At 42.7% G+C, this 27983-nt stretch overlaps 1 protein-coding gene across 1 annotated transcript; it reads right to left on the bottom strand.

Moving 5' to 3' along the window:
- Positions 1-14: 14 nt before the first annotated feature.
- On the bottom strand, positions 15-27487 carry LOC122985628. Its single transcript, XM_044356434.1, has 4 exons — positions 27455-27487; positions 17322-18978; positions 10850-11785; positions 15-5033 (listed from the first exon to the last, which is right to left on the bottom strand). Exons 1-4 carry the CDS (start codon positions 27485-27487, stop codon positions 4798-4800), a joined length of 2862 nt encoding a protein of 953 aa, XP_044212369.1. The 3' UTR covers positions 15-4797.
- Between the last annotated feature and the right edge of the window lie 496 nt (positions 27488-27983).

Genomic DNA, 27983 nt, shown 5'->3' with positions numbered 1-27983 from the left:
AAACTTGCCACACCACTGCAGACACACACACACACGTACACACAGAGAAGAGGATTCTCTGACCAGCCCAGCGACACTAACTTATCCACACAGAGTGATGGTCAGCAGGTTCTGGCACATTAAATCCATTTCTGACGCATGTTTGAAAATAAATACCCCAGATGTCTTGTTTCATAAACATCGGCTGAAGAAGCCAATGAAAGAATCTGGCTGTGTTTCTGTATAACAGCTGGAGCAGAGTGAACATATCTGCCCACAAAAAAACAAAAGAAAAACAAAGAAAGGATGGAAAAACTTTCTTATGGGAAGTCATGCTTACATGTGCATGAACACACACATACACACACACACCTGCACACCTCTACTGCCTCCTGTCTATGAAACTGAAAATGTGATGTGACTTGAACAATGACAGGTGTGTTTGTCAAGGATGTGGCTGTCACTTCAAATCAATGGACGGGAGCATCTTCCCAGGGAGACTCTCCACTTCTTGAGGTTTGACTGGTTACACTGCGCTTCAGTGCAGGTTGGAGAACAGTAAGTTGTCAAAGAGGCAGTCAGGAAGTCCTGTTTAGGTGTCATTTGATCAAAAAAAAATGTCAAAGTAGCTCATTTTAGTTTTTATTTCATTAGATAGTTAAGTAGAAAACTGTGTATTGGTTCCAGTGGCTATTATATACTGAGGAATGTAGTGAAAACGAAAATCATTATCTGGGCATGTATCCATCTGAAGATTGTTAGCATGAACAAATCAGAGAATCACTGTTTTAGAGAGGTACTATTCAACCAAGTTGTGTAGGGCACAGAATGAAATGATGATAATCATTTCCACTGAATAACTCAAGTGAGAATCACAGCTTGTCTATTGTCGCTTTTCGGTGCGTGGTTTGTCAAATGCTTTTCAATTATAGCCTTTAACTTGAGGCACTATCACATCCCCATGAAGTGATTTTAATGGAGTTTGGTGCAATTGTTTGTTATGTGAGACAGGTCTTTTCAGCAGAAAGAGGAGAGAGGGAGAGAAAAAAAGAGAGAGAAACTCAAATGAACTTTGGGCAATAACACGACACAAATGGCTGAGCAGAGGAGTAGCTGTGGGCTTAAATCTAGTCACTTCCTGTCGCTGGTATTTAACTGAACATGTGTATTATATGATATGAGGGGAGAGTTACTCTCTTGCATGTACGCCTAAAACTCAAACATGGCAGTTGATTTGGCAGATACAGCATTCTGGGTCCTGATTGCTGCCCCAATCAGTCTGTCCTGTCCCAGTTCTCTCCTCCAACTCTCCCTCTGTCTCTGTTTTTCCCCTTCTCTGACACATACAGTATAACTGCCTCTAAAGCTCCTGGATCGTCAGAGCACAGGTGCAGGACTGCGGGGCTACAGCCCAAAGGCCCTGGATGCTGAAACAGGAGAGGCGAGCCGGCACACATGCAGAATTACAACACCTCCATTTCTCACACTGACATAATCCCCGTGTTTTATTTGTCCCCTTGTAATTCTTTTTATATCTTGGGCTTATGTTCTTTGGCATCCGTTCAATCCCAGCCTCGGGACACAGGGCTCTACCGGGCCCATATGTGTGCCTTGCTCCAGTTAACGCATATTAGTTCCTTTGTAACTGTGACTAAACTGGCACGTCTCAGCTGGGAGATGTGCCGGCTTTGACTGACAGGCCATGTCTGGATCCTGTACTTTGAGTCTCACGCAGACTTGTCAAACACGGGCTCTGTCAAAGCATCCCTCACTCTGCTGTCAAGCACAGGAGCCATGGAGAGCTGCAAAGGGTTCGCAGCTCTGACCACATGTTTCTTAATTGCCTTACTTTCTATATATGTGTGTGAGTGTGTGTGTTCCCCAGTATTACTTTTACCCAAGCTGAGTCTCAGAGGCATGTTGCTGGCATGTTCCTTCTTTTCCTCAGTAGCGAAAATCCTAAGGGGAAAAAAAAAAAAAAGCAAAACATTTTTCATGCTTGCGTTTTGGCAAGATTGCCTGTGAGAGAAAAAAGGGAGACTTGTATACCCTGATCAGATCAGTCACTAAAATTACATCGAGAAAGCTTTTCCAATAACAGCTTGATATTAGGACTTCAGTGCGGTGTTGATGTATGTTGTCGGCGAAGAAAATCTGTTAAGTCTGTGCCATGTGATGCCAACAGTCTTAAATATTGTTTTCACAACTGTGCAAGCTAATTACCTTTAATTTTTCATCTGTGCTCCAAGGGTTGTAAGAGACTGTGATTAGTGATTCATTACTTCTCATTACCTGGCCTGTCAAACTGTTTCCTTTACTTATTCAGGCTGATTAGCTGAACATGCCCGCCTCTCTCAATGAGGCTGTGAAAGAGACCTCAAACATGGACTGCAGATAAGCAACTGTAAATAGTGATAATGATGAGGGGATAAGGATGAGGGGATGAGAGTGACGAGAAGGTAAAGAAGAAGAAAAATGAAGAAGCTGGTGATCATTTCTATGATGGACATAAAGAAAAACAAATGATAGAAAGACTGGTTGGACAGAACAATATTTGTAGCCAATTAGCCTGTCAAAAGTTTACTTTCAAGTCAAAATTTCACGTGACACCAATTAAAAATGAAAAAATTCTGATCTTAGACAAAGATAAACCCCACATTGACAGTCTGTGACATGGCATGCCTGCCTTTTCTCCAGAGAAGGGTTATTTATAGGTGTCAGAGAATGAGGATTGATTTACTGCAGGTAAACAGGATGTCATTCTAAGCAAAAGGTCAAGGTGAGCCAAAGCTTAGTGGATAAAATACAGGAATTTCTGTATTTCACTTGTCTGTGAGGCCAATCAGGTTGCGAAGGCAGAACTTGATAACATGCGAACTGCCTTTGCAGATAAAGCTGTATTTGATGATATGATGAGTCCTTGAGCAAATAAAAAACACTGCAAATTATGAAAGAACAGGGCTGCACACTGGAAAGATGAGCCCTTACAAAGCAGCAAAAAGCCTGAGTATGACATTGACTATGGTAGTGAGACGTTAACTAAAACATTCATCACCATTAGAGGTAATTAACAAACTTCTCCAGCATTAATTAAAGGGCCCTGCTTTAAGGGAAACTGCGCTTAATTAGGAGGTTTGACAGGATGAGGCCTTAGGGATGATCCATATCCAGAGGGCTGTTGGAGGGGTACAAGTGACAGAATTTCTCTACAGCTTTGAGTTTTTGAAGCATTTCTTCCTCTACCCGCAAAACTCTGTGCCCTTGGTCAACTGAGAAGATGGTCTGGTCTGGTCTGATCTGGCTTGGCATGGCTCTGGAAGTATTGACAGAAATGACAGGCCTCCGATTAGCCAGTCAGCTGGAGGCCCAGACCTTGTCACCTGTCAGGTAGAGAGATGAAGGGTGACTGAGCAGAGGAGGAGGAAGAAGGCAGAGAGAGAAGCTTGCAGGAAAAAAAGAGGAAAAAGGATTGGTGACAGTGGCATTAAGGGCTGACGGGGTACGAACAAATACAAGAAGCTGTGATAAAAACCACATGTATATCAGGCCCAAGTCACCTGCAGAAGTGTTTGCAAAGCACTCCTTTCCAAAAACCAGAGGGTTTGAGGATGACAAATGTGTACCCAAAGAATCTGTGATTGGATCAGGGATTAAGGGGCTGCCGTGTCTCTGAAGGGAAACAGGCAGAAGACAGACAGAGAGTGGAAGAAAGAGAAAGAGATGGAAGGGAAGGGAAGGGTGGAAGGAGGACAGCAAACGAATGTCAGACTGCCCAGGCAGGGAGACAGAGTGGCGGAGTGGGTGGGCTTTGACAGACACATCTCACACAGGCTGACAGCTCCGTCAATAGCCCCAGGATGGCCGCCCTGATTGACAGCTAGCAGGTGGCGCATGAATGGAGTTGTCAGGTTGACTGTCAGTCAAAGTCACATCGCTGTGGCTACAAGGGCCCGGCTGAACAGGCACACAGCTGCCCAAGGTGATCTCTGGGTGTACAGGCAGACTGTTGGCACGGGAGGCTGAGGCAGCCCGGATCATGCTAAAATTACCACGCATGGCACACAATAGCCATGTTGATTGGGCCTATTTTACACTAGTGGACAAATCACACACACACTCGAGTAGTTCAACAAAATTTCAAAAAAAGTAGAGAAAAAAAGGGATTTGAATGTACTATCAATGAATCTCTGCAGTTTTTCCATTTCCTTGGTTCCTCTTAATTGAGCATTGTTCCAGCACGAGGGCATGAAGCATAGGAGTTAATGGGCAATAATTATATGTGAGAGAGGCTTTCTCCCTGGAGTGGAATCCAGAACAAATGGAAGCTCCGATGTGCAACATTCTACTTCATTACATCTGCCGCGATTACAGCCCGAACATCTGGCACCATATCCTGACAGATAGACAAGACTTCTGGACTGGAAGGGAAATCGAGCGATATTTACAAAAATGTAACACAGGGTATTTACTGGATGAAAGAACAAGAGCTTCGGGCAGGCACGGTACATTCTCCCTATCAGACAAGTGTTGAACTGATAGATGCATGTAAACACAAGTAAATTGTTTGGACACTTTTGACAAAATGGACGGCTCTAAAATACCCTTGCTACACTTTCACATCACAATGGACTTTATTATTATAGGCAGCTTCATTGCTACAGATAAATACATACTGTGGCTCTTCAAGTAAACACTGGAATGTACATCAAGGTTTATTGTTAACTTTTTTTTTTAAACAATCTCAATCATCCTAACCCCTCCGAGGTGACGCTAAAACAATAATAATAACTGTCTGTATCTGTTGTTGCCATGACAACATCAAGTCCCACAGAGCGATGTCATGCCGATCTGGTCCCTCCCTGGCGCACGATTGTCTCCCGTGATGCTCGGGGGCAATCTTGAAGGCCTCTGGGGCGTGTGTGAGCGCCGGAGGCGGCGGTCTGGGTAGAGGCTGTTGTCAAAGGGCTTACGGTGGACACAGAGGACATGGGTCTTCAGGTTGCCCTTCTGGGAGGCGCTGTAGGGGCAGTATCTGCACTGGAATGGCTTTCGAGCTGGAAAAGAAAAAGAAAAACAGAAATCCAAATTGAGAAGCCAAACTTAACACAAATGCTGATATAGTTTGTAGTAATTTAACCTCTGCAGGCTCTGCCAAATGTAGCAATATAAGTCAAAAGTAAATCATTGAGCATCAGCTTCCATTGGGTGACTTTTGAGATTATATCATTTGACAGTTTATACTGCTTGCTTGCACTCAAACCTTGTCCCAACTCTACTTTGTGAGCCAATCAAATCAAAGCAAACCAGTGGATCTGGCTCTAGACAAAACTTCTCTGAATATTTCATACTGTACTGCTTCTTGTTTATGATATAAGCTTTGTGAAAATGAGCAGGGTGTGATTGAAATGTATGTTATAATTCTGGATACTAAATATAATTTTTGGCAGGTCATTTTTCCAGTATTCTGGACCAGATGTTGGCAGGTGAGAAGATACAATTTTGACACCGAGGCTCTGACATGCCAGAGGGGGAAACCAAGACCACACTTACATTTAGAGTTTACACGTTTCAATGGGGTTCAAGCAAGTTTCTGATTAGTTATGGCGTGCCACAGTCACTGTGGTTTTGTAGAAAAATGTTTAAAAAAATGATTAGCACTTTATAACACCACAACTTTACCAAAACACTGTGACAAATCATAGGCTGACTGGTTTTTACAAAAAAGGGCAGCAAGTTCTAATTCATTGTAACATATTTCCTGCTCACAACACAAATACACACACACACACACACAGACAAATAAACACACGCACAAGTGTTGAGTTGAGGAATGACAGACGTCTGCAGCTGGGAGGCAAGGCATGCCAAAACTTCCTGTCTGTCCCCCTCTTTAGCGGCCGCTACATAACTCCACTACAAACGCTGTGAACCTACATGACACAGCACACAGTGTACCTTTAAGATACAAACAACAAAGCAAAACGTTAATAGCTTCCAGAAGTTTATCTGACCTTAATAAAAAAAATCAGTATGACACCAAAGCCTTAAGGTGTTGCTAAGATCAAAACCAAAACTGCACTGGGTGACTCATTTACCTTTCTACCTAGACAGCCATGTGTCCTTGTTCACTGCCGTGCTATTTTTGAGATGTTACCTCATATAATGACTTTCTCTTTTCCCCTCTGTCTAACACTTCAATGTGTTTTTCTGTGATTCATAGTTACAGTAAACCATTATGTGCTGATGTCATTTGACATCACTTCCCAAAAACTGAGGGCTGTCTCAGCCTTTTCACCCCGCCCTCGCCTCTTCCTCTCTATCATGCTCCTCATCAGAGCCGAGACAGCTGCACGGAGCTGAACGCTCACTTTCACATCTACATAAAAAAGGTGTTTTTTGGGGGGGGAAGTGGGAAAATTCACAGAAGGTGTGAGCAATAAAAGGTAATGCTCCATCTGTTGGTGTATAATAACCTGATGGCCGTAAAGGACACACACACACACACATATTCACACACTAGTCAGCGAGAGGATAAGGCCTGACACATCTGAATATCATCAGAATGGCACAGAGGGTTTTGTGTGTTTGTGTGTATGTGCATGACGGGGAGGAGGGGGGAGCTGTCTGGAAGGAACAATAGTAAAAGAAAAGCTTTGTCAAAATCCAGGTACACAGAGCAGTTTGTGGCGTGTGTTCAACTCCACCTGACTCACTTCAACTTATCCGAGCCTCAATCAATGACAGTGGAAAAACAGGAAATGGGGGTGGACAGCAAAAGAAAAAAAAATGCTCTGATTCAGTGTATGTCTTAAAGTCACTTGTTGAAACTTTAATGCTGCTTCCTTTTAAAATTAAAGTTTTTAAAGTTGCAGTCTTGCACATACAGAACTGTAAAACTGTCACCTCACTTTCCCAAATTTCACACATCTACTGTGACTTGAGTGACGGAACAGATTTCCCTCAATCTTGTTAAAATCTTGCAAATGCAGTCAGATGATGTGAACAACCCTGTAGCCTATTATGCTTTCATAAAGTCAGTTAATAATAAGCCAAAAGGTCTCGCGTCTACATCAGGCAGTTGTTGCCCTGCTTGTCTTCCCTTCACTGCCTCTCTATCGCCTTTCTTTCTCTCCTTCCTGGGTCTGCCGTTCTTTCTTCCTCCCACCAGAGGAGAGGGGAGGTCCAAGAGAGGGCAACCTCCAAATAAGTTCCATTAATCACAGGCCAGAGTCTAATGTAACTAATATTTTACAATTAGAGGAGACAGCAGTGGGCTCAGAGCCATCCATCTCTTCACCACATGATCCTCCATTCATAGGCTGCTCTAGCCACAGCTTCAAACCAGCCGCACACTCGCACACATACACACAGAGTACATGCACACCTATACAAGTACACATGCACGGATGCACAAATAGGCTGGACAGGAAATGAGAGGGGAGGGATTGTGTGGTGTTGAAAGAAACATAGATGATATGCCAATAGTAAAAGAAAAACAGAATGAGTGATTACTGACTTTGACTCTGTAGAGTACTGACCTTGGACTGTATTAAAGGTTAATTCCAATTTACAACAACTTTGATCATCTTTCAGTAGTTTAAGCCATTGTTATGTTTGTTATAATAACACTCTTACTACCAAATAATGGCTGAGATCTGGGAACCCGTCGACATTACTACAACAAAGCCAGACAGGCTAGAGAGATGATCATATGATCAGACTTGACCACTTTATTTGCCAGTAAAACAGAAAAAAAGTAACTAACCCGAGGGTTTGTTTAAAACCTGAATGATCATTTAAAACTTATGTTTACCTCAGACTTATACACGTAACTCCCTTCAAAATCACAACTTTTTGCTCTTTTACACTTCTATTTTGTACGAAATAAACAAACAAAATGTCATGTGTCAAGGGAGTTTTAGAGGAGCTGGTAGGTGGATTTTTAACCTTTGGACAGAGCCAAGCTAGCTATTTCCCCCTCCAGTTTCCAGTCACGGTGCTACGCTAAGACAACCGGCTGTAGCTTCATATTTACGGACATACATAGAGAATAGCATAAGCGGATTTCCAAAAATGTCAAACTGTTCCTTTTGCAAACTTGCAATAATAGAGTGTCCATTGCTACTAAAAGTTGGCATTAAACGTCTACACTGACTTGTAGTAGTTAGTAGTTATGTATTCTTTGGTCAGATATTTACTTATTTAAATCACAACTTTGCCAATTTTATGCTTTTGTTTCTTGTTCTTGTACAGTTTGTGTTTAGTCAACAGTTAAAACTGAGAACTTTGGCTTCTTTTGTTTGTATTTCTAAAGTTTTCTTCTGTTATTAGCATTGACACTCATATATTGCATATTTGCATATTTGTGTGAAGTTGTACCCATTTATATGTTTGCACCTGCATGCATGCATTCATGTGTGTTTGTGTGTGTGTGTGTGTGTGTGTGTGCGGTGAGAGTGTGTTATGTGAGATAATGACCATGATGACAGTGGCAGGGCCGACGGGGGCCAGAGGAGCTGAATGGTGACGGATGACACAGGGCTGAGCTCTGATGGCACACAGACAGTGAGTGATGACTGCACATCCTTCCCAGTGCTCCACCCTTCATTATCTCTATGGGGAGAAGCACGGCACAAAGGCAGGCCGCGCTGCCCTCTCGCTGCCCTCAAACGACATCTGCTCATGGAGACATCCGCACTACTGCTCCTCTTTCACCTCGCTGTCGCTCCATCCATCTCCATCTATGGTGATCTTTCTCTCTCTCCTTTTCTCTCCCTTTTCTCTCGCTCTCTTGTCACCCTCTCCGCGGAGGGTATACAGAGGTCAGACAATGAGATAATGACTCACCCCTTTCAACCTTTCAAATCAGTGCCTTTTCTTTCTCTCTGTCATCCGTGTTCTTTCATTCATAATCCTTTCTTTATGGATCTTCTCATATTCACTTGTTCTCATACGTCTGAGAGGCCTGATCTCATGTCAGATCATAATGGTTTAGTTAACTGGTTAACTGGTTTAAAGTTAGATAATCCTCTAAACCTCATGGTGCTACATGACTCTACTATCACACATAGTTGTCCTAATTGTGTCTATGAAATATGAATACATGCCGTAATACCTGGTGCAGACATTTATAAGCTTCACAGCATCTTAGAGTGGTAAATGTTGCCATCTAGTGGTTTCATCAAAGCAGTGCAGTGAAGAGAGATGCTGTTTAAAACACAAGGGAAGGCTCAGTGAGACTAATGAGCATGCAGACAGGTTCAACCAGAGGTCACCATCTGGCCAATTACCACTGCTGGCACATTGGAGCCGACCTGAACTGTCATCACAAACACATCACTCCATGTCCAAACTGCCCGGCAATATGTCACCATGCCACTCGACGTGCCATACAGTATGGAGAGGATGGGGGCAACAGGAGACAGCCCCATGACAAAGCCACCTGGTCAGCACTGCAGACAGGACAGGCTGCTGGGCCACCTGCTTAGCTCAGTTTTAGAGGACACTCAATGGACTCTCAATGTCAGCTACCCATCTCAGTGTCCCGTTTGACTGACAGGTGTTTATTGTGTCTTTGACATCTACTTCCTCAGGGAGAGAAAAAAAATATGGATGATCAAACTACAGCAAACAAAAGGCAAGGGATGCTTGAAATAACTCATTGCAGCTACTAGTGCATTGATGAGATTGCTGAAATCCCCCCCCCCCCCCCCCCCCCCCCCCCCCCAAAAAAAGCTGTGGCTATGATATGCTGCTTCTTTGGAAAAGAGATGGTTGATTGATTGCTGCCATTGTTCTTATATTTTTGAAGGAATTTGTAACATGAGGTTTGCTCACAGGCAAATCAAAACTGCCAGATTTTCTAAATCCTATCAATTTTTTTTTAATCCAAATGGCATTAAATGCAATAAAAGAAAGAAAGAAAAATTAACAGTGTGACAGCTACGACAGGAGTTGAAGGGGAGGGGTGCTTTTCGGCATATTATAATAACCATCTGTACAATCAAATAGAAAACTACATCTTGCTGTTAGAATCATAAAGAAAGGGAACAGATGTTAATCCCTAATGGAGTTGACAGGCACTTTCCTGTCTTTCACATGAACATATTGAGTTTCTGAATAAGAGGGGGATCAGAGGGAAGGTGTATCATGTTGCACTCATAATACATGCATATCAAAGACCCCAGCTGTTGGATTCCCTCTCCTGAGAGACAGCATTATTAAATCTGCACTCAGCAAGCATATCACACCAGCACAAGAGCTTAAGCCTTTCCATCAGTGGGCTCCATTGGCTTGGGCGATTTGTAACCTATCACACAAGGAGATTATATCATCCCTTAAAGTGTAGGGGTAATCAGTGCCACACACCTGTGTCTTCTTTAGCCCTTATTTGAGATCAGTGATAAGATCTGGCAAGGAAAAAAAAACATAAGTGCTATAAGTATAAGGGAAGTGTGTTGTTCGTAATTGGAATGATTCATTCACACACTCACACTCACTCTTCACACTTCCGCTGTCAGGTGATGAGGGCTGAGATACTGCCAAAAACTTCTTTTGGATTTCTATGGCAGCATCCTTGTGGCTGACAATGTCACACATGCATACAAAACAAACAGTCAGCCACATATATAAAGCATTAAATTAACCAATTGTAATATTGTTATATTCCCCATCAAACCATCTGTGATAATGACATTCAGATGCTATGGAACTGTACAGAGCATCTGAAAGAAGATAACAAGATGAGGAACAACCAGTCTTTGTCCACTAGGTGGCAATATATACTTTCAAAACTGAAGACAGTACTGACAACATCTTGGTAACAGTGACGGCTCCATTTAACATATATGATATATAAGCTCATGCTCACCTGATGCAACATCTTTCTCCATGTTTCCCCCACCGTTCAGGGCGGCTTTTTGTGCACCTGCAGGTGTGCTGCTCAGGCTCCCCTGGGGTCTGAGGAAGGAGAGCAGGCTACCCTGGTGCTGGAGGGGATTGGCCTGTCCTGGAGTCAAATTCTCAAGAGAAGAGATGGGAGAATCAGCCACAGCTCTGCCCCACTGTCCCAGCTTATCGTGCTTCTCTCCAGGACCCTGGAAATCAGCGTTGGCCTGTCCTGTCTCCTCTGGCTCGAGGACACTGTTTTTCAGCATCTTCCACTTGGCTGCGTCATCATTTGCATCCTCCCTCCCTTGCTCGGATTTCTCAAATTCACCTTCACCATCGTGACCCGTGGAGCCTGCATTCTGTGTATTCATCTCTTCTTCTGCTGTTCCCTGCGCCAAAAGGTCACACTGATATGCAGGTTTCACACTGAGTTCAGCTGTGGCATTGGAGTAACTTTGTAGCTGGCGGGTGATGGAGGAGGACAGTCCATTACTAAAAACGCCAGACATTTGCACCAGTACAGCAGGAGACATGGCTGAGTGAGATGTAACAGATTCTGGCCTGACAGACAAATCTAAAGGCTCATACTGGGACTTCCTGGTTTGACCAGATGAAGAGCTGTCTACAACTGGATCTTTGTCAGTGAGGTCGGACTGCTTGTTGGTGAGCAAGGTGTTTTCACTGTGGCTCTCCAGAGCAAGGTAGTGACCTGTAACTGGGCTCCAGTCTTCCCTGGACCTGGGTCTGAGCTTGGGGTTGGGACTGGAGCTGCTGCTGCTGGTGGGCTGCAGTGGTGAGGATAGATCCCTGTTGTTCTGCCAGTGGGGGAAGTGGTAGCGATCCAGATGGAAACTGAGGGAGGCAGTCTGTGCAGCGGTGTAGTCACTGGAGAGTGGACACCTGTAGACTTTCTCACCTAACACAGACAATAACAGCAAAAAACATAATACAATCCAAATCAAATTAGGAAACTATGAGTATATGAGGCATACTGAGCATTTTGTTCTGAGAAAAGTATGTACCATCAACTGTTGTTTACACATGAAAAATGTTGCAATCCCACACCAGGCTGAGCTGAATGATTTAAGCGCTGCCCTGCAGTAAATCAAGCTTGTAATCAGCTTTCAGCTCCAGTGATCCATCATTTTACAGTATGGACGCCACCACCATGTGCAATAAATACACCCAAAGATGTTAACACCAAACAAGATTCTTCCAGAAATAATAAACAGTGAAATTGTAAAGCAACTAGAACAAGGCAGATGTCGCAGACAAGAACCTCATTCCATCAAAACCAGTAAGTGGGTTTCCCAGTCAAAAATAACAAAGTCCAACATGTGAACAGTTCTGATTAACCGCACCATGTACTGTAGCTGAGTTTATTTTTGCTTCATACTTGAAAAATGGCATGTCGAGAGCATAATTCAAAAAGTACAAAGTGTATTATTGTGGATAATGACAAAGGATATTTTTTCTCCTTTTAGCCTGCAAAAAATATCCATCTGGAAACAAGATTTGATCCTGCTCACCATCACTTTTAATTGCAGGTGATATATAATGTCTGTTTACCTACAGTTTAATCCTTTAGCTATCACAGAAACATCCTCCAGGGTTAAACACACTCCCTGTGACCATTTTGAGTTAGTGATTGTCTGAGACCTCAGCCTTGCACTGTCTTTAAACAGCCCAGCTGTTTCGCTGCCATTCCAATTACAGTAAAAGTCATCCGACGCCATTAAGCCACAAATATTGGCAGTTTATTGCCCAACACTCTCCTGGCATTTGAAGGTCAGGTCATACATTATACTGTGTCTTTTAGGGATGCGTCTGGGATAGGGAGATAAACCCACCACCATTAATTTAATTCTATGCATATTGATGCCTTATTGTTCTTCTTTAATGGACTAATATCTGAGTTACAACAGTGATTCATCCCCGCCAGAGAAATATCAATTTCATACACCTCAAGATCTGACCCTGAGGTAATTCTCAGAGGTAAATCTAAATCTAATGATCTGTAGTTGTTACTTTACTTTGTTTCCAACTTTAATAGAAAAACCCACAATTGTGCGCTGAATGGTAGTAAAGGAAGGCTGTTTTTTAATATTTAAAATTTATAAAACCGTAAAATAACACCCACGTGTTAATTAAATAGAGCTGAACCTAATGAAATTGGAAAGATCACAGCTAAAATGGTAAATTTGTGTCCTTGAACTAAAGACATTCATCCCTGTTTGTACTATATATATATATTTGTGTGTGTGTGTGTGTGTGTGTGTGTGTGAGTGTGTGTGTGTGTGTGTGTGTGTGTGTGTGTGGATACAGTGCGTTACAGTATGTTTGATTTAATGTCTGCGTACATTACATGTGCGCGGCGACATGCGTGGGTGTGCAAGAACGGGAAAAAGACTTCAACAGTGCCACACCCTTGTCTCCAGTAACAGACAAAAAAAATTCCAAACAGCTTAATGGAACTCTTTCAGACACGCTATATATCTCAATTATTCTGTGGCTTAAATTACGATGACATTACCGGTCAGCTCCAAATGCAGAAAACACATATATCTGACCTCATCTTTCAGCATGGACCTTCCTAAACCCATTTGCCAGCCTACATGAGAGCAGTAAAACAACACAAAGACTGAAGACTCTGCCTTTTTCTCTTCCTTTGGACGGGTGCCATCTTTGTGATTGCCTGGTTCATGCTAACTTAATCAGTTTAAGATTTACTTACAGTGCCGAGGCTCACATTATGTGAGGGGAGTAATTTTAGAGCTTAGATTTATCAACCAAAACTCCAATTACTGCATCATTACAAACCCCAGCCTCTCTCACCTAACACAGAGCATCTAATGAAGTGATGCGTATGAGTTATCCGCCCTTACTGGATGTGCAAGGCGGAGGAAAAAGGTAAATAAATAAATAAATAAATGCCTCAAGTGAGCCGTGTCTTTGGGAAAAGCATGCAGCTGGGCTTGGACAAGTGATTCATTTCATATGGAAATAGGCTTTAAGATTTACAACCATACATCACCGTCAATGCAATCACGGACTCACATACTATATGCTTACACAGGCATTTGGCAGTTATATTGTAGATATCAAAGTCTATATACAGTGGGGCTTTGGAGGGCTCTTTCTATATATGTAATCAAGCACCTGAAATGCAAAACAGTGATACATGGTGGCTGGTTTGGTTTAAGATGAAACAGAGTGAGAGCGAGAGTCACACACAAGACTGGTGAGAAAAACAGGGGCACCAGATGTTCTTTGATGTTTATAATAGCATATATTATTAATATTAATTAGACCACATAGTCAATGACGCATTTGGGACGTTTCCAAGTCAATTAAGCCAAATGGCATTCAGGAGACAGTGGAACAATATTTCAAGGCAGGTGTTCAGAACTCCCTGGGTAAATCTTTTTATCTGCATGCTAGGAAAACAAGCATTTTGAGCTTAATTTGAGCCTCATATCTGCAATAATAATTAAAAAGAGGATTAAAAGACAGAAGTGAGAGGGAGACAGAAAAGCCAACAGGTAATCAGTTTAGACAAACCAGTCATACCAACTCTGATCTCTGAATAAGAGCTGAATTTGTTAAGCTCGACACAGCACTGAGTCAGATAAGGAGCCGTTTAGTTAAAAGATGCTTTTACTGTCAGCAATCACAGAGAAAAGACTGATGTAACAGGAACAGCCGAATGAAAAGTGCTTTATCTGTGTTTCTGGGTAAACCACTGCTCAAATGACCGTTAAGAGTTTCACAGACTCTTATCATTTCAGGCTCTCTCGGCTGTTACAGTAAAAGCAGTGCAAAAGCAGGGAATAAGGGACAAAACACATGTGGGGACAACATCATTACATGGTGTCTGCTCATTGACCTTGAGGTTAAGAGTATTGAATGGGCCTAATTAATAACTGTCAGGGCATTTTATGTTTGTTAGGCATGTTTTTATTCAGAGCTGCAATGTAACTGGTCCAATGTAGGTCAGAGGCCTGAAGCATGCACCCTTCATTAGTTTATCATTTTAAGAGGAGTCGTTATTCTTAATCTCAGATTATAATTAAAGTCAAAGTGCATTTTCAAATCTGTCCTGATTAGATATTGAGAGAAGTAATTTGTAACACACGCCTCCTATTTAAAACCAGAGCGTGATCTCTAATTTAAGATGCTGGGTCTTTGTAGTTAAAAATCTAAATCCGGCACTGTATCTGAATGTATCAAGCAAAGGAGCCGTCTCTCACTCTGACAGCCATGACTGTACTATATTTGCTATCCATATTGAGAACATCAATAACTTCATGACCACCATAGGCTGACTATGAATAATGCAGCCAGTAATTCTGGACTAATCAATGTTCCTCAAGCTGAACATCTGGCAGTGGTAATTCTTCCTCAGCATCTCCGCTCTCCTGAATTAGAAAACACTCTCTCTCTCTCTCTCTCCCTCCACGTCCAACCATCGAGACAGACAGACTTGATCAGTTACAACCCCCCACCTCTGAAAAAACTTATCCCTGTTATTAAACCCTCATCAAGTGGTGCGTGTTCTCCATATGTGTAGGATTTACCTATCTGTCCCGTAGCAGACCTGTGTGTTGAGCCAGGGCCAGCAGTGTGTGATTGTGTTAATTAATCTGTCATTGTGAGCGCAGGGAGCAGCTGCAGAGGTCTCTGGGATATATTGTCAGAGCTAAACAATGCGGTGCTAAGCCCCCAGAGTGAGTCTACCATTACACAGGACTAAGAACAGAGAAGAGAGGAGGAGAGGGGGAGAGAGAGCCTGCCGGATCCATCATTGACTAAAGCAATGACGCCTGACCTTTACAATGAATTAGTTTCCATGCTTAATATTGACTGAAATTAGAGTCTGATACTGAATGTGCCATCCCAGAACTGTGTGCACTCAAATCCTAAGCTAGCCAGCTATCATAAATGTTTCTGGAAGTGACACCGTATGGTCTTGGAGATAGGGGAGAAGAGGGAAAGTAAAAACAACAGAGCTTGAATATGTTTCTTAAAGAGCAACCAGAGAGGGATTTGGCCATAAAACGCGAGCATTTACATGTAAATATGCAGATACCAGTATGTGTGTACAATATGGAAACAAAACATCTAATGAGATTAGACCTGATCCATTTATCTCTGCTACACGGACATCATTTAAGAGGATACTGGATCAAATCCCGCAAGAGCGCATCAGACTTAGATGCACATAACAGCAGTACTCCAGCGCTTGAGGAAAATAACCATAGTCACAGGCTAAGAGGAAGCAGGACAAAGTTTGGATTTATTTTTCCTCTGTTCTCTTAACATCGCTGTTATAGCAGTAATTTAGGCTCATGATAACATGTTAGCAGGATGCCATGACAAGAAAGGCATTTACCCAGAGAGCCGAATCATCCAAATCACCAGGTGGAACAGAAGACTATCAATAAAAATACCAGGTGGTAGATCAAATCATAAAAATCACTGGGTGGTATATATCAAATCATTAAAAACACCAGATGGCATGCATTAACATCTTGTGCCCCCGTAGGCAAGGGGTGGGGATGTGACGGATATAAAATAGAGGGTACTAATTATCCCTACAATTCAACATGATGCCATTATCTTTAAAAGGAAGACAAAGTCCTTGTGGATGACAGTAATATCTGTGGTGGTGTTGCTGACCCTGCACTTGATGTCCACCTACACTAAGTGGGAAGAAAGATGAAGCCACAGCTGTCACTTACTGTAGCTATTATATTTTGAAAAAAGAAAACATATATAAAAGATTATGAGATGCATTAATTTGATCATTTGTTACATCTACATGTGATATCTGAAGCTTTTTAATGTGCTGTAATTATGTCTGTTTGTGGGTCTACAATAGCCCAAACTCATATAGATTCTCATACTAGAAACATGTAATCCTGCTGAATAAACCGACAAAATATTAAAGGGGTACTCCAGCGATTCAGTACTCAATTCCTTAAAGTTGTGATACTTGCCTGAGACTTTAAAAAAAGAATGGTAAGAGTGTCACGGCTAAGACACGTACCACAGAAACTGAAACATCCCTGGTCCGAATCCATCCCCCTCTTTGTCTCTCCCCACATTTTCAACCAGCATCTCTACTTTATACTGTCAATTACAGTATAAAGCATAATTAAATGTTTAAAAAAGAATGTTAATGCAAAATCAAAGCTGCAGAGCCCAAAATGTTCTGACTTTTAGTTCCCGAGTAGGATTAAGCTTGAAAAACCAAAACCAATAAAATTCAACTGGATAGTGTCATTCATTAGACCCTTCCAAGCCTCTCTCCAGAGCCACAAAAGACATTATAAAACTGTGTTAACTGGTACTGTACTAAGTAGTACTCCTTAGGTCGAGTAAACTGAATTTAATGTGTAAAATCGGTGGAGTGCCCCTTTTAACAAAATCTTACAATAGCCTTTAGTTACCTGTAGCTGGAGAAGAGGATTGTGGTTGACGGTCCAGGGCACTGCCAGAGTGGGAGCTCCCGGTCTCTGTGATGATCTCTGTTGGCCCATGATGACTCAGGCTGCCTGGGCTGCTGGGTCTGCTGATGTTGTTGGCGTCCGGGTCACCGAGACATACTTTCCCATCGTCTACAGGGAGGCATCTCTCAGGCAGGTAGGAGGAGCGCTGCTGCTGCTGTTGGTCTTTAGGATTGAACATTGGCTGCTCAACAGGCAGCCCTGGTGTCATGATCTGCCAGCCTGGGTAGCTGCTGCTGCTGTTTAGTGTATCTCTGTTGGAGATGACTTTCTGCAGATATTCCAGACTAGTGGAGTTCAGTGGAGGGTGGAGATGATTTAAGCCCAACAAAGATGAGCTCTCTGCATCAGTCAGAGGGCCCGGACCTGAGGAAATCATCCTCCCTAACATCTCCCTAACCTTCATGTCAACACCTGCTGTGGCAAGTATCTGGTGATAATCTGTCTGGTTAGCTCTCTCAGCTGTGAGGAACCGATTGTGAATACGGGAGATGTACTGTGAGTAGAGGTTGCTCTGATGGTCTTGGGTTAGATTACTCATGTTAACAGAGGTGTTGTGCTCAGCAGGGAGATTACTCTTAGCAGCCAGCTTGTTGAGGTGGACCTTCATGTGGTTCTTGAGAAACCAGGGCTCTTTGAAACGACGGCCGCAGATTTGACAGCAGTGCTCAAAAGAGTCCTTGTGTTTTCTCATGTGACCCTTGAGGAACCAGGCCTGACTAAAGGTCTGGCCACACACCTCGCAGGGGAATTCACCAGCGGGTTTCCCCTTATCACTGGCCCCCAACGTAGGCTTCTGTCCTGGGCCTGAATCAGCAGTTATATGTGTCATCTCAACATGGCCAATGAGCTCCTCCTCTTGTGAGGCTGCAAACTCACACAAGGTGCACTTGTAGGGTTTGTGCAGGATCCGGATGTGGCGCTCAAGCTCCTGCTGTTTCCTGAACTTCCCCTTACAGAATGAGCATCTGAAACCTGTGGGTGGGGGCTGGATGGGCTCATCATGGATGGTAGTCACGTCAGGGGATGTGGATGTTTGTGGCTGGCTCTCTACAGCAACTGAGTTGTTTAAGAACTGGTTGTGTGTCGGGGGCGGTTGTGGCTTTTGAAGTTGGGTTATATTAGATGTTTGCTGAAGGCCAACATGACTGGCACGCATGTGCCTGTCCCTTAGAATCGCCCTCTCCTCAAGCTCGTGAAGCAACCTGTTCTCCTCCCTGATCCTCCCACGGCCTTTGCCCAGAATGCCTTGCTTGTGAGTACGGAGGTGTATCTTCAGGTTGCCTTTCTGTGCAGCCCTGTGGTCACAGTATGGGCACTTGAAGGGCTTCTCGCCAGTATGTGTGCGCATGTGAAGGGAAAGAATGCTATTGAAGCGGAAGCGCTTTCCACACAACGGGCAAGGATACTTCCTGTTCTTGCGGTTGTCATCCTGCGCAGAATTTACCTGGGATACGATGCTTTGATTGGTAACCCTCAAGAACTGGGATAGCTCCACTCTCCCATTCATACTGCTGAGAATCCTTGGATCCATGATTTGATTGGCCAGAAGCGCCATCTGGCTCCTAATTGGGTGGGTGGATGGGGTAATGAAGCTGTCCTTTCAGGGACTGGCCGATGTTACAGTATGGTGGTCAGGGGTGTCTATCCGGGACAGTCCGGAGGTTAGCAGTAAACTGTATGCTGACTGTTTACACTTATTCAGTTGAAACAGGATGTGGATTCATGCTGTTCAGATGAAATGTCTGTTTGTTGTAGCTCAGACCTACAGAGAGAACAAAGAGAACATTAAGCGCATTCAAATTCTCCCAAAACAAAGAAAGTATTCAAATACATTACTATCTAGTTTGAAAATCACAAGAACAGATGAGTAAAATGTCAGTACGGTTATGTGCTGTCAATTAAATGTGTAAATTTGTACTTTTGCAACTGATGTATAATGCCAGTGATGCACCACAAATAGGTCAGGAAATAGAGCAAAGCAGGTTCTGACTCTCCTCATCCTGTTTTAAGTATACCTGTGGTTTTAGATTATTGTTGGAGACTGTAAAAATGCTGATTAAGTATAACCACAAAGGCTTCCTCAACAAATATCTCATCTTTACTAAAGGGTAAGGTGAAAATCTTTGTCTTGATCTCATTTTCTACTGACACACAATACTAAGGCAGCACAAACATCAAAGACTGTCTACTTCTACTTGCCCTTCCTTTGCATTTCACAAATCTCTGAAAAGCTTAAAAAAAAAAAAGATTAAAGTATGAGAGTTAAGCTTTTTCAGCAGGTCTATTGCATATTTGAATAAAACCTTTACTAGGATAATTATGTCACAGGAGTACTAAGGAAAATAAACAACTTAATGATGCAAAAATGCAAACTAAAGTTAAAGGAAAAATATCCAAATGGAAAGCTAAAATATGCTTCACTTTTCCCCTGCCTCTCTTTTTTTTGATTCAACTGTAGCAGCAAAACAAAGCTTCAAATTCACATTGTGCTACAATGATAGAGGTCACATAAGCGAGCCCTGCACAGCTCTAGAGCAGCACCAAAGGGCACAGAACAAAGCCGGCACTGTCCACACTGAATTAACACAGGCTTACATCATCCTGGACTGCAGCCTCAGTCAGTCATGAAAATGATGTACACAAAACCACACAGATAAAGAGCTGGCAGGCCAGGAGCAGTGGTTGGTGTGAGCAGTGTGTCTGCTCTCAAAATCAATGTAACCATATGGACCTGACCTAATCATATCTGACAAGAAACAAAAGGGAGTAAATTATATGAAAATGCACCAGATCCACTTCATATTTCTTAACCTGGAATTCCTTTGTGGTCATGCCAGAACGGGGGTGGGAGGGGGTGGTTGTTCCCCCCACCTCCCACCCACTTTCAAGGATTACGGTAATTTGAACTATTATTGCATTTGCCTCTATTAATGTCATTACTGTACTGTAGCCTTGGCTGTGTAATGTGGTACAGTGTATCCAATCTGAAGGCTGCACCCAATCAATAATGATTGATCAAACTCAAGTTCAACTGGCTTTGTGTCTGCAGCCTCTCATGAAATAACTCTGACTACTGCATAACTGTGAGCAATTCACAGGCTCTCTTTCCTACCTGTCTGTCACTTCTAGCTGTAAAAAGAGAGAGAGACGGTGAGAGGGACCCAAACAAAACATTATTTTAAAACCTTATAAAAGAAACTCAGATTAATGTAAGTGTTGATCTCCCAAACAAAATGTCTGAAAGCGAGTCTCAGCCACCTGCTGCTGCTGCTGCTGCTGCTGCTGCTACTGCTGTCTATGGTCCATAGGTCATGAAAATGCTGTGCACAAAACCACAAAGATAAAGACCGTGACATGTTTGCAGCTATAGCTGGTGTGAGCAGCATTTCTGCTCTGAGCTGAGATCAATGTAAGGATACAGACCTGACCTAATCATATCTGACAGGGAGAAAGTGAGCGAATGATATTAGCATACACTAGATCCACTTCATATTTATTAAAGTGGTATTCCTCTGATTAACTAAGCATAGCAAGACGGCATAAAACCTTCATCGCATGTGTGCGTGTGTGCTTGTGTGCGTGGACTCTGGTTATGTAGGAACTGGTGGAGATGGGAGCGGCGTGCAGGGCCATCAGGTGTTTTCTCTGTCAGAGTGGATTAGGCTATTTTGGTGGAGATTGAGAGAGTGCTTGAGTGTTATTAAGCATCATGTCACAGTAGCGCCTCTTAGGTGTGGCCGCGAGTAGACAAGCAAGGAGCAGGTGTGATATAGCACAGGCAATAAAGAAAAAAAAAGTGACACATACACATTTAAACCAGCAATGGGAGCTGTGCATTCTGGATGATTTTAGATCTGACAGTATCAAACATTGTTACATTTATTTTTACCGCCGTCAGGTTATGGATTCTGTAAAGTATTTAATCTGTAAGAGGGTGGAGATGTAATATTTTTACTTTGTAGCTGCTGTGTATTGTCAGCTAGGATGGATGGACAATATTGTAAATCCATAGTGAGGTGACACTGAAATGAAACACATGAATCAAATTTATAGATCAGAAGTGCATATTTCTTTTTAACAGCAGTGGCAAAGTATTAATAATCTGTTTGGTTGGTATAAGCAGAAAAAGCCTATGAATGCACTGTAGTAATCCCTCTAATGCAACCTGTATACTAAGAGAATATCTATATATATTTCAAAATCACCCGGGATGACACAAGAACATGACTTTCCAAATTCCTAGAGTTCCCTGACTTCCTAGTCTGCATTTGACAATTTATTCATTATTACAGAGTAGGCTTATGTGCAGACAATCAAAGCCAAGTGCCATGCATTACGCCCCCTGTGTCTCACTTCACCCACCCACCAAATCAGCCAGCCAACTATCCTGTGGACTGCCCTGTCAGAGGACGAAGAGTCTGTACAAGGAAGAGGGCACTGGTAACACAGCTGCCCACCGTGACCCATACAAAAGATAGCACCCATATACTTTCTGACAAGTAGATTAATGAAAGCCTATAGGAGCTTCTCTGTAGGCCCCCCCAAAAGCCTGACGGAGACAGAATAGTCTAACCAGCACCATTCATTACTGCAAGAGTACAGAGCACAGAAAGAGCATACACAGCACTGACAAACTAGCTCCTTGTGAGTAATAGCTAAAGAACTCATAAAGGAATACATACACATTTGTTGTGGCTGCAGTAAATCTATGCCACTCCTTTTACAACTATCAAAAATCTGGCTTCGTCCCTGTAAAAATAAATCTGGCTTGCATGTGGTGCAGTGGTGATGTGCGGTTATTTGGGAGTCAGCTAGTCCACATGTTAAGTGAAAGGAGGCTTTCGATTAATTTTGTTTGTCTCACTCAGTAATGCAGATTAGTGGCCTTGAGTACAACAGAGGGAAAATATGTTCCTCTGGCAATATACTGTCCTGAAAGCTACAGGGTATAGCGACTGCAAGTCAGACTGAAAACAGCAGGCTTGCTTAGCGGTGACCAGATGTGTTTGTACCTGTTCGAGTCATTCAACCATTTTCTTCAAACTTTTCAAGAAAACTTCTTAAATGTCAGTACTTCTAATTCACTCTTAAAGTCAGTGTAAAGGAAAATCAGAGATTTCTTTTTAAACACAGTATACATGTTAGAAAATAATTGCTGAAAACGTGAAAAGACTGAACTATCCGGTACTGAATTGTGGAGTTAGAGTGTTGAAATGAAAAAAGGGCCTGAAATGGTGGCTGGATGATGTAGAAGAGTTACTAGCATGTAGGGCCCGACTGATATATCTGTAAAAGGCCAATATTGGCTGACCGATTTATCAGTCGGGCTCTACTAGCATGACCCCGCTCACATACTCATAGTTACTATTTTTACTCCGGATAGTTTTACAAACTTTCACTGAGTTTCACTTTGGATAATCCGCTGTTACTGGTGAATGGGGCCATTTTCGGTCAACATTAGTGCTCAAAAAGTTATTTTAAACCCAGCTGAAGCGTTTGTTGACGGGTGGAGCTGCCAGCGGCTTCGGCTTCAGCACCGGCTGTTCTGCTGGGAGGACAGGTAGAATCAACTGATGTGGCGCCAGCAGCAGCCATCACTGACTGCCACTTCAACTTCAGTACCGGCTGTGCAGCTGGGAGGTCCCCAGCCAGTGGTAGAGCATTTGCCGGGCAGCACTTCACCAAAAGCACTACGTGAGAGGCGACTGCTCCAAGAGTGATGGCCACAATGAAGCCATCAAGGACTTTTCAGCAGAGAAGTAACATTAAGTGCACCGAACTCCATTGAAAAAAAACAATTTAACATAACAATGATTGGTGATGGATCGCTTGTCAACTAGTCATTTAAGTTACATTTTTATTGAAACAAGTCCACATTTACCTACAAAGTATGTGCCGAGTTAAACAGTGGTTCCTAACGTTACTTTATTTTTAAAATATCATCCATAATGCTTGCCTTAAACCTACAAACAAGGCCTATTTTAAATTGTGTATTTTTATACAGGAGTTTGGTATGAGCGTTGTAAACTCAGAGGCTGTTCAGTTTCAGCACCTTCAGCAGACACTCTCCCAGCTTTTCAGAGCAGAGAATACTGCTTATTTTAGCACGATTTTGAAAACTAATTTTATAGACTTTGCTATTTTTTTAATTATTCAAATTTAACTGGGTTGTTGATTACACACTTTTCTGTGGTGTGAGAAACTCAGAACACATTTATCATTGCTTTACACAGACTTTAAATAACAAATTGTTTGCATTTGTGCAAAAACTTTAAGTGACTAAGTAAAGTGTGCAAAAAAGCAAACTTGCAGTATTGTAACCACATTACAGTGTATGCATGCCTGTTTGTCATAAATAAACTTTGCATTCATGAGGCTCCTCTGATGCTTTCAATAGTGCTCACACACTGCGCCTGAAGACGAAGGAAATACACACACTGTCCCCTTAACTCTCCCTCATCATACACATACAAAGACACCCATTCTCACATTCTGTCTCTCTTTAATACATACACCCATGCACAAGCACACAAACACACGGGCACGTGCGTATAGAATGTATTTTAAATCACTAATGTGTAAACAGTTGCTCTTGTTTGCACAGACCACCTGTTCTTTCTGGACACAAACAAAGCTTTGGCGTGCGATGGGGTGTGTTAACAGTGTGGGGTGCGTAGGGGATGCCTTGCACAAGAGAAACCTATCCACATGGTGTAGGCTGCATCAGATGGTTGGGCCCTGCAGGACAGCAGCCAGCTCCAACAGAACTCACACAGATCTCAAAGAATTGAGCTTCTTCAGTCCGCAACATACTGACATGTTTTGCTTTCTCTAAAAGTGCAACTTCCCCTAGTAGAGAAGAAAGGCAGGATTGCCGATGCAAACTCTTGTCGCTATATAATTCAACTTAACAGCACTTCTGCCTGAGCCTGGATGATTTTGTTTTTACATTCATCTGTGACAATGCTCAATATTTGCAGAGCTGCAAAAGAGATGGCAAAAAACGGAGGAGAAACTAGATGCGTCTACTTTCAATTGCTAAAGCACTCGGAGGCACTAAAACAAAAGTCATTAAACGAGTCATCACAAAATCACAGCAGGAGCCTGGTAATGCCACTTACAGTATCTCATTAAGCTATGGCATCTACAGGAAAAAAAAAAAAACTGACAAACAAAGAGCATAATCCAAGGCACATTAACTGGGCTGATAATTCAATGAACTCTCATTTGGCAGCCATCTTGCCCTTGTGATGGTCTTTTTTCAGCCGCAGCAGCGCAGCACAGACCCCTCATGAAGTTCCTCTCTCTCTCGCCCCCAGCTCTCTCTCTCTTTCACACACACACACACACACACACACATATATAATCTTCCGCTCTCTCTCTCTCTCTCTCTCTTTCTCGCTCTCTCTCTCTCTCTCCCGCGCTCTCTAAAACAACAAAACATCCACCATTAGACAACGGGGTACCAGCGTAATTAGAAAATGACTTCCTTTGCAATCCTAGCTAAGTAGTTTACACACTGTAATTACAGGGACAAAATCATCTTTTCATCATTTCACTGATTGAGCTCATCAACCCAGTGGGATCCCAGGACTGTGCTCAGGCAACATCTGGGCTAAGAGAATTAGCCCTTAGTTTAGCGGGCCTTACCATAATACATCCATGGCCCTTACACAGTTGCAAGCAGCGCTGCATGAACACCGGACATACACACACACATTTCCAATTGAGACTGCTTTCGGTTTGGGTTTGGGTGTCTTATCAAGCGGCCCTCGTTAGCTAGCGCGGTAAAAACTGACACATTTCAGTACAACAGGAGAGAATTCAGGAGGAGGGCAAGGTCACTGCACAGTAACTATCTCTATTTCCCACACTTCCAAAAACGCCACAGCATACTTTTACTCCCCTTCAGCTCGCTCCTGAATTGAAGCATTGAAGATTGACCTTGGATGCACGACAACATGCCTTTTCATTGGGAGCTCTGTTTACTCTAATTCTCTGTGTGCCCTGAGCCTTGACTTTCTAACAAACACATGTGGTCCTGGAGTTGAAGGTGAAGTGCTTTTGCTCGTCTCTGTCCTGTGGAAGGCCTCTGCCTCTGTGTGTTGGCAACAGAGGCAAGTGTTTAATGTGGCAGCTGTTAGCCTCGTGGATTTTCACTAATCACTCTCTCCTGATTACTCTGATGAGTGTATGATGCTCTTAAATAATCAACCCGCAATGAAAAAAAAAAAAGAAAAATAATTATCATCATCTCCCTAAGTAGTGCAGCTGCACCCGCCCGCAATAATTACAACTAGAACAGGGCGCCTTCTCTCGTCACTTACAACCACTTATTATTAGAGATAACGCTAATTGGTGCAGTGGTGGGCGACAATTCTTCATGGGGTTCATCATAAAAAGCTAAACCTTGAAAGTTATGGCACATTAGAGGTCTTAAAGCCAAGGTATGGTATTAAACATTGCATGCTGAGACGCGCCGATAATCTGAGCCAGGGGAGTAGTAGACGTCCTATCAGTAGCCCCTTGGTTGCCTCGCTGCCTTGCCCTCACTCCACCCTTCCCCCATTTCTGGTATCAGCCTGGCAGACACAATTAACATTTTCATAAAAACAATTCCCTGCCTCCAATAGTCCAATGTAATTTGTTTTCCATCTCTGTTCATTAATCATTGTTTAAATCGGTGAGCCATCCCCTCCACTCTGCCATCTGCACTCAGCTGTGTTACAGATATGACACCTTCCCCCTTAATGGGAGTTGACAGCCAAGAGAGGAGGCCTGTGGAATATAGCTTCCTGCATGTGCACTTCCACCTCACATACTGCCAGCAGGTGAGAGAGGGGTATTTAATGGGTTCTGATTAATCTCAAAGGCAAACAGCATTACACTAAAACATTATACCACATGCAACACGACAGTACAGTACTGTATATACACATAGCCTACGACAGAGCAGTGAGAAAAGATTGCAGCCGCTGTAATAACTAGACCAAAACTCATGCAGACATGCTTTATAACAATGGCGATGCATTCCACATTTTGTCGAAGTTGTCGAGTGTTTTTTTTTTTCTCTCCTCTAGTTAAATTAGTGCAGTGTTCCTACAATATGCTATTGTTTTCCTGGAATTGGGAGCAAGGTTATTAATTATTCACTGTTGTGTTCTCATATGAGGGGGCTATGCTTTTCACTGTATTGCCTCATAGCTCAAATACTTAGGGCCATGGTACTCGGGCAAATTTCATGAGGCAACATCACAGAGATATTATTATCACAAGGCAGACACTTAGGAGATTCAAAGTTTCCTGAAGAGTTTGAATGATTGGAAAGGTTCAGATTTTCTCTGATAAGATTTCAAAGATCCAGGATTTCTGCGGCCCGTGTGAGAAAGACAAATCCAATAACTTTTGCCTCACTTTTTTTTTTTTTCTCTTTCAAGTGATTTTAAGCCTAAGTCTAAATAGCTTAGGTATTTTGGGGGGGGGGGGAAATCCTACTCAATGTGGTGGTAAGTGGGTGCCAAAAAGTTCATCTGGCCTGTTGATTTCAGCATGGATTACAGATATTCAAATCATGTGCCTCATGTTCAAACAAGTGCCTCTATCAGGGGAGAAAGTTGCCAAGCAGAGCTTTGTCATGTAAGCTGTATGAATATATGGCGGCATAATGAGGAAACGGCTGTGACGATACATTTAATACAGTTTCATCCACTCTCCCTCCCTCCGCCTAATTTCCTCTCAATTATGATGATAATTTCAAATCCCCCCCGTGCCCCCCAGTCTCCATACAGGTCATAGTTTTACATTTAAAAAGATGGTGTCACCTGAATACAACCCCCCCCCCCCCCCCCCCCCCCCCCCCAAACACACACACACACTCTCTCCCAATTTCTTTTTTTTTTAAATCAGAAACTGTGTCACAGCAAGCACATGGTCCCAGTTATAAAACGCTTCAGACAAATGCCCCAACTCTTTTTTGGGGTGTTTCTAACAAGGACAGCAGCAGTAGTAGTAAATGATGTGTATATTCAAAGCTGAATATTTCATGTTGATTGATCGTACTGACTGCCACCCACCTGCTCCTCCTCCTGTCCCACCGGAGCTGGCATGAGGAGAATTCAGTAATTGAGAAGAGCAGAGCATGGTCTCTCTTTGCTCACATATGACAGATGGGGCATCATCGCTTCAAAGGAGAGCATTTGGAAACAGGAGGAAGGGGGGCAGAGGGTGAGGGAGGCTTTGAAAGTGGCTGTGCCACTCTGTACAGGTGACAGTAAAAAAAAAAAAGGTTTCAATACCTAAAGCATGGCCTCTCAAAAAAAAAAAAAAAAAAAAAAAAAAAAACTGTGTTGAAGCAATAAAGGCTGCAACTTTAAAAACCTGTGAATGGTGTCATTCATTTTAGGCAACTCGTTGTCTTTAATAAATATGGAGGAATTTAAATATGCAGAAATCTTGCATCATGATTCTTAGTCACAACCACATAACTTCTTTAATCCATGTTTGAATGGGATGTGGTGTATCATTTTTATTTTTTGTAACGAGACATTAATAAACACTGAATAAAAAATATCTAATGCGCTCTGAAATAATCTGATATGATGG

This window comes from Thunnus albacares, chromosome 7, assembly GCF_914725855.1.
Source record: "Thunnus albacares chromosome 7, fThuAlb1.1, whole genome shotgun sequence".
Lineage (NCBI taxonomy): Eukaryota > Metazoa > Chordata > Actinopteri > Scombriformes > Scombridae > Thunnus > Thunnus albacares.
This window is presented reverse-complemented; position numbering and strand designations above follow the sequence as displayed.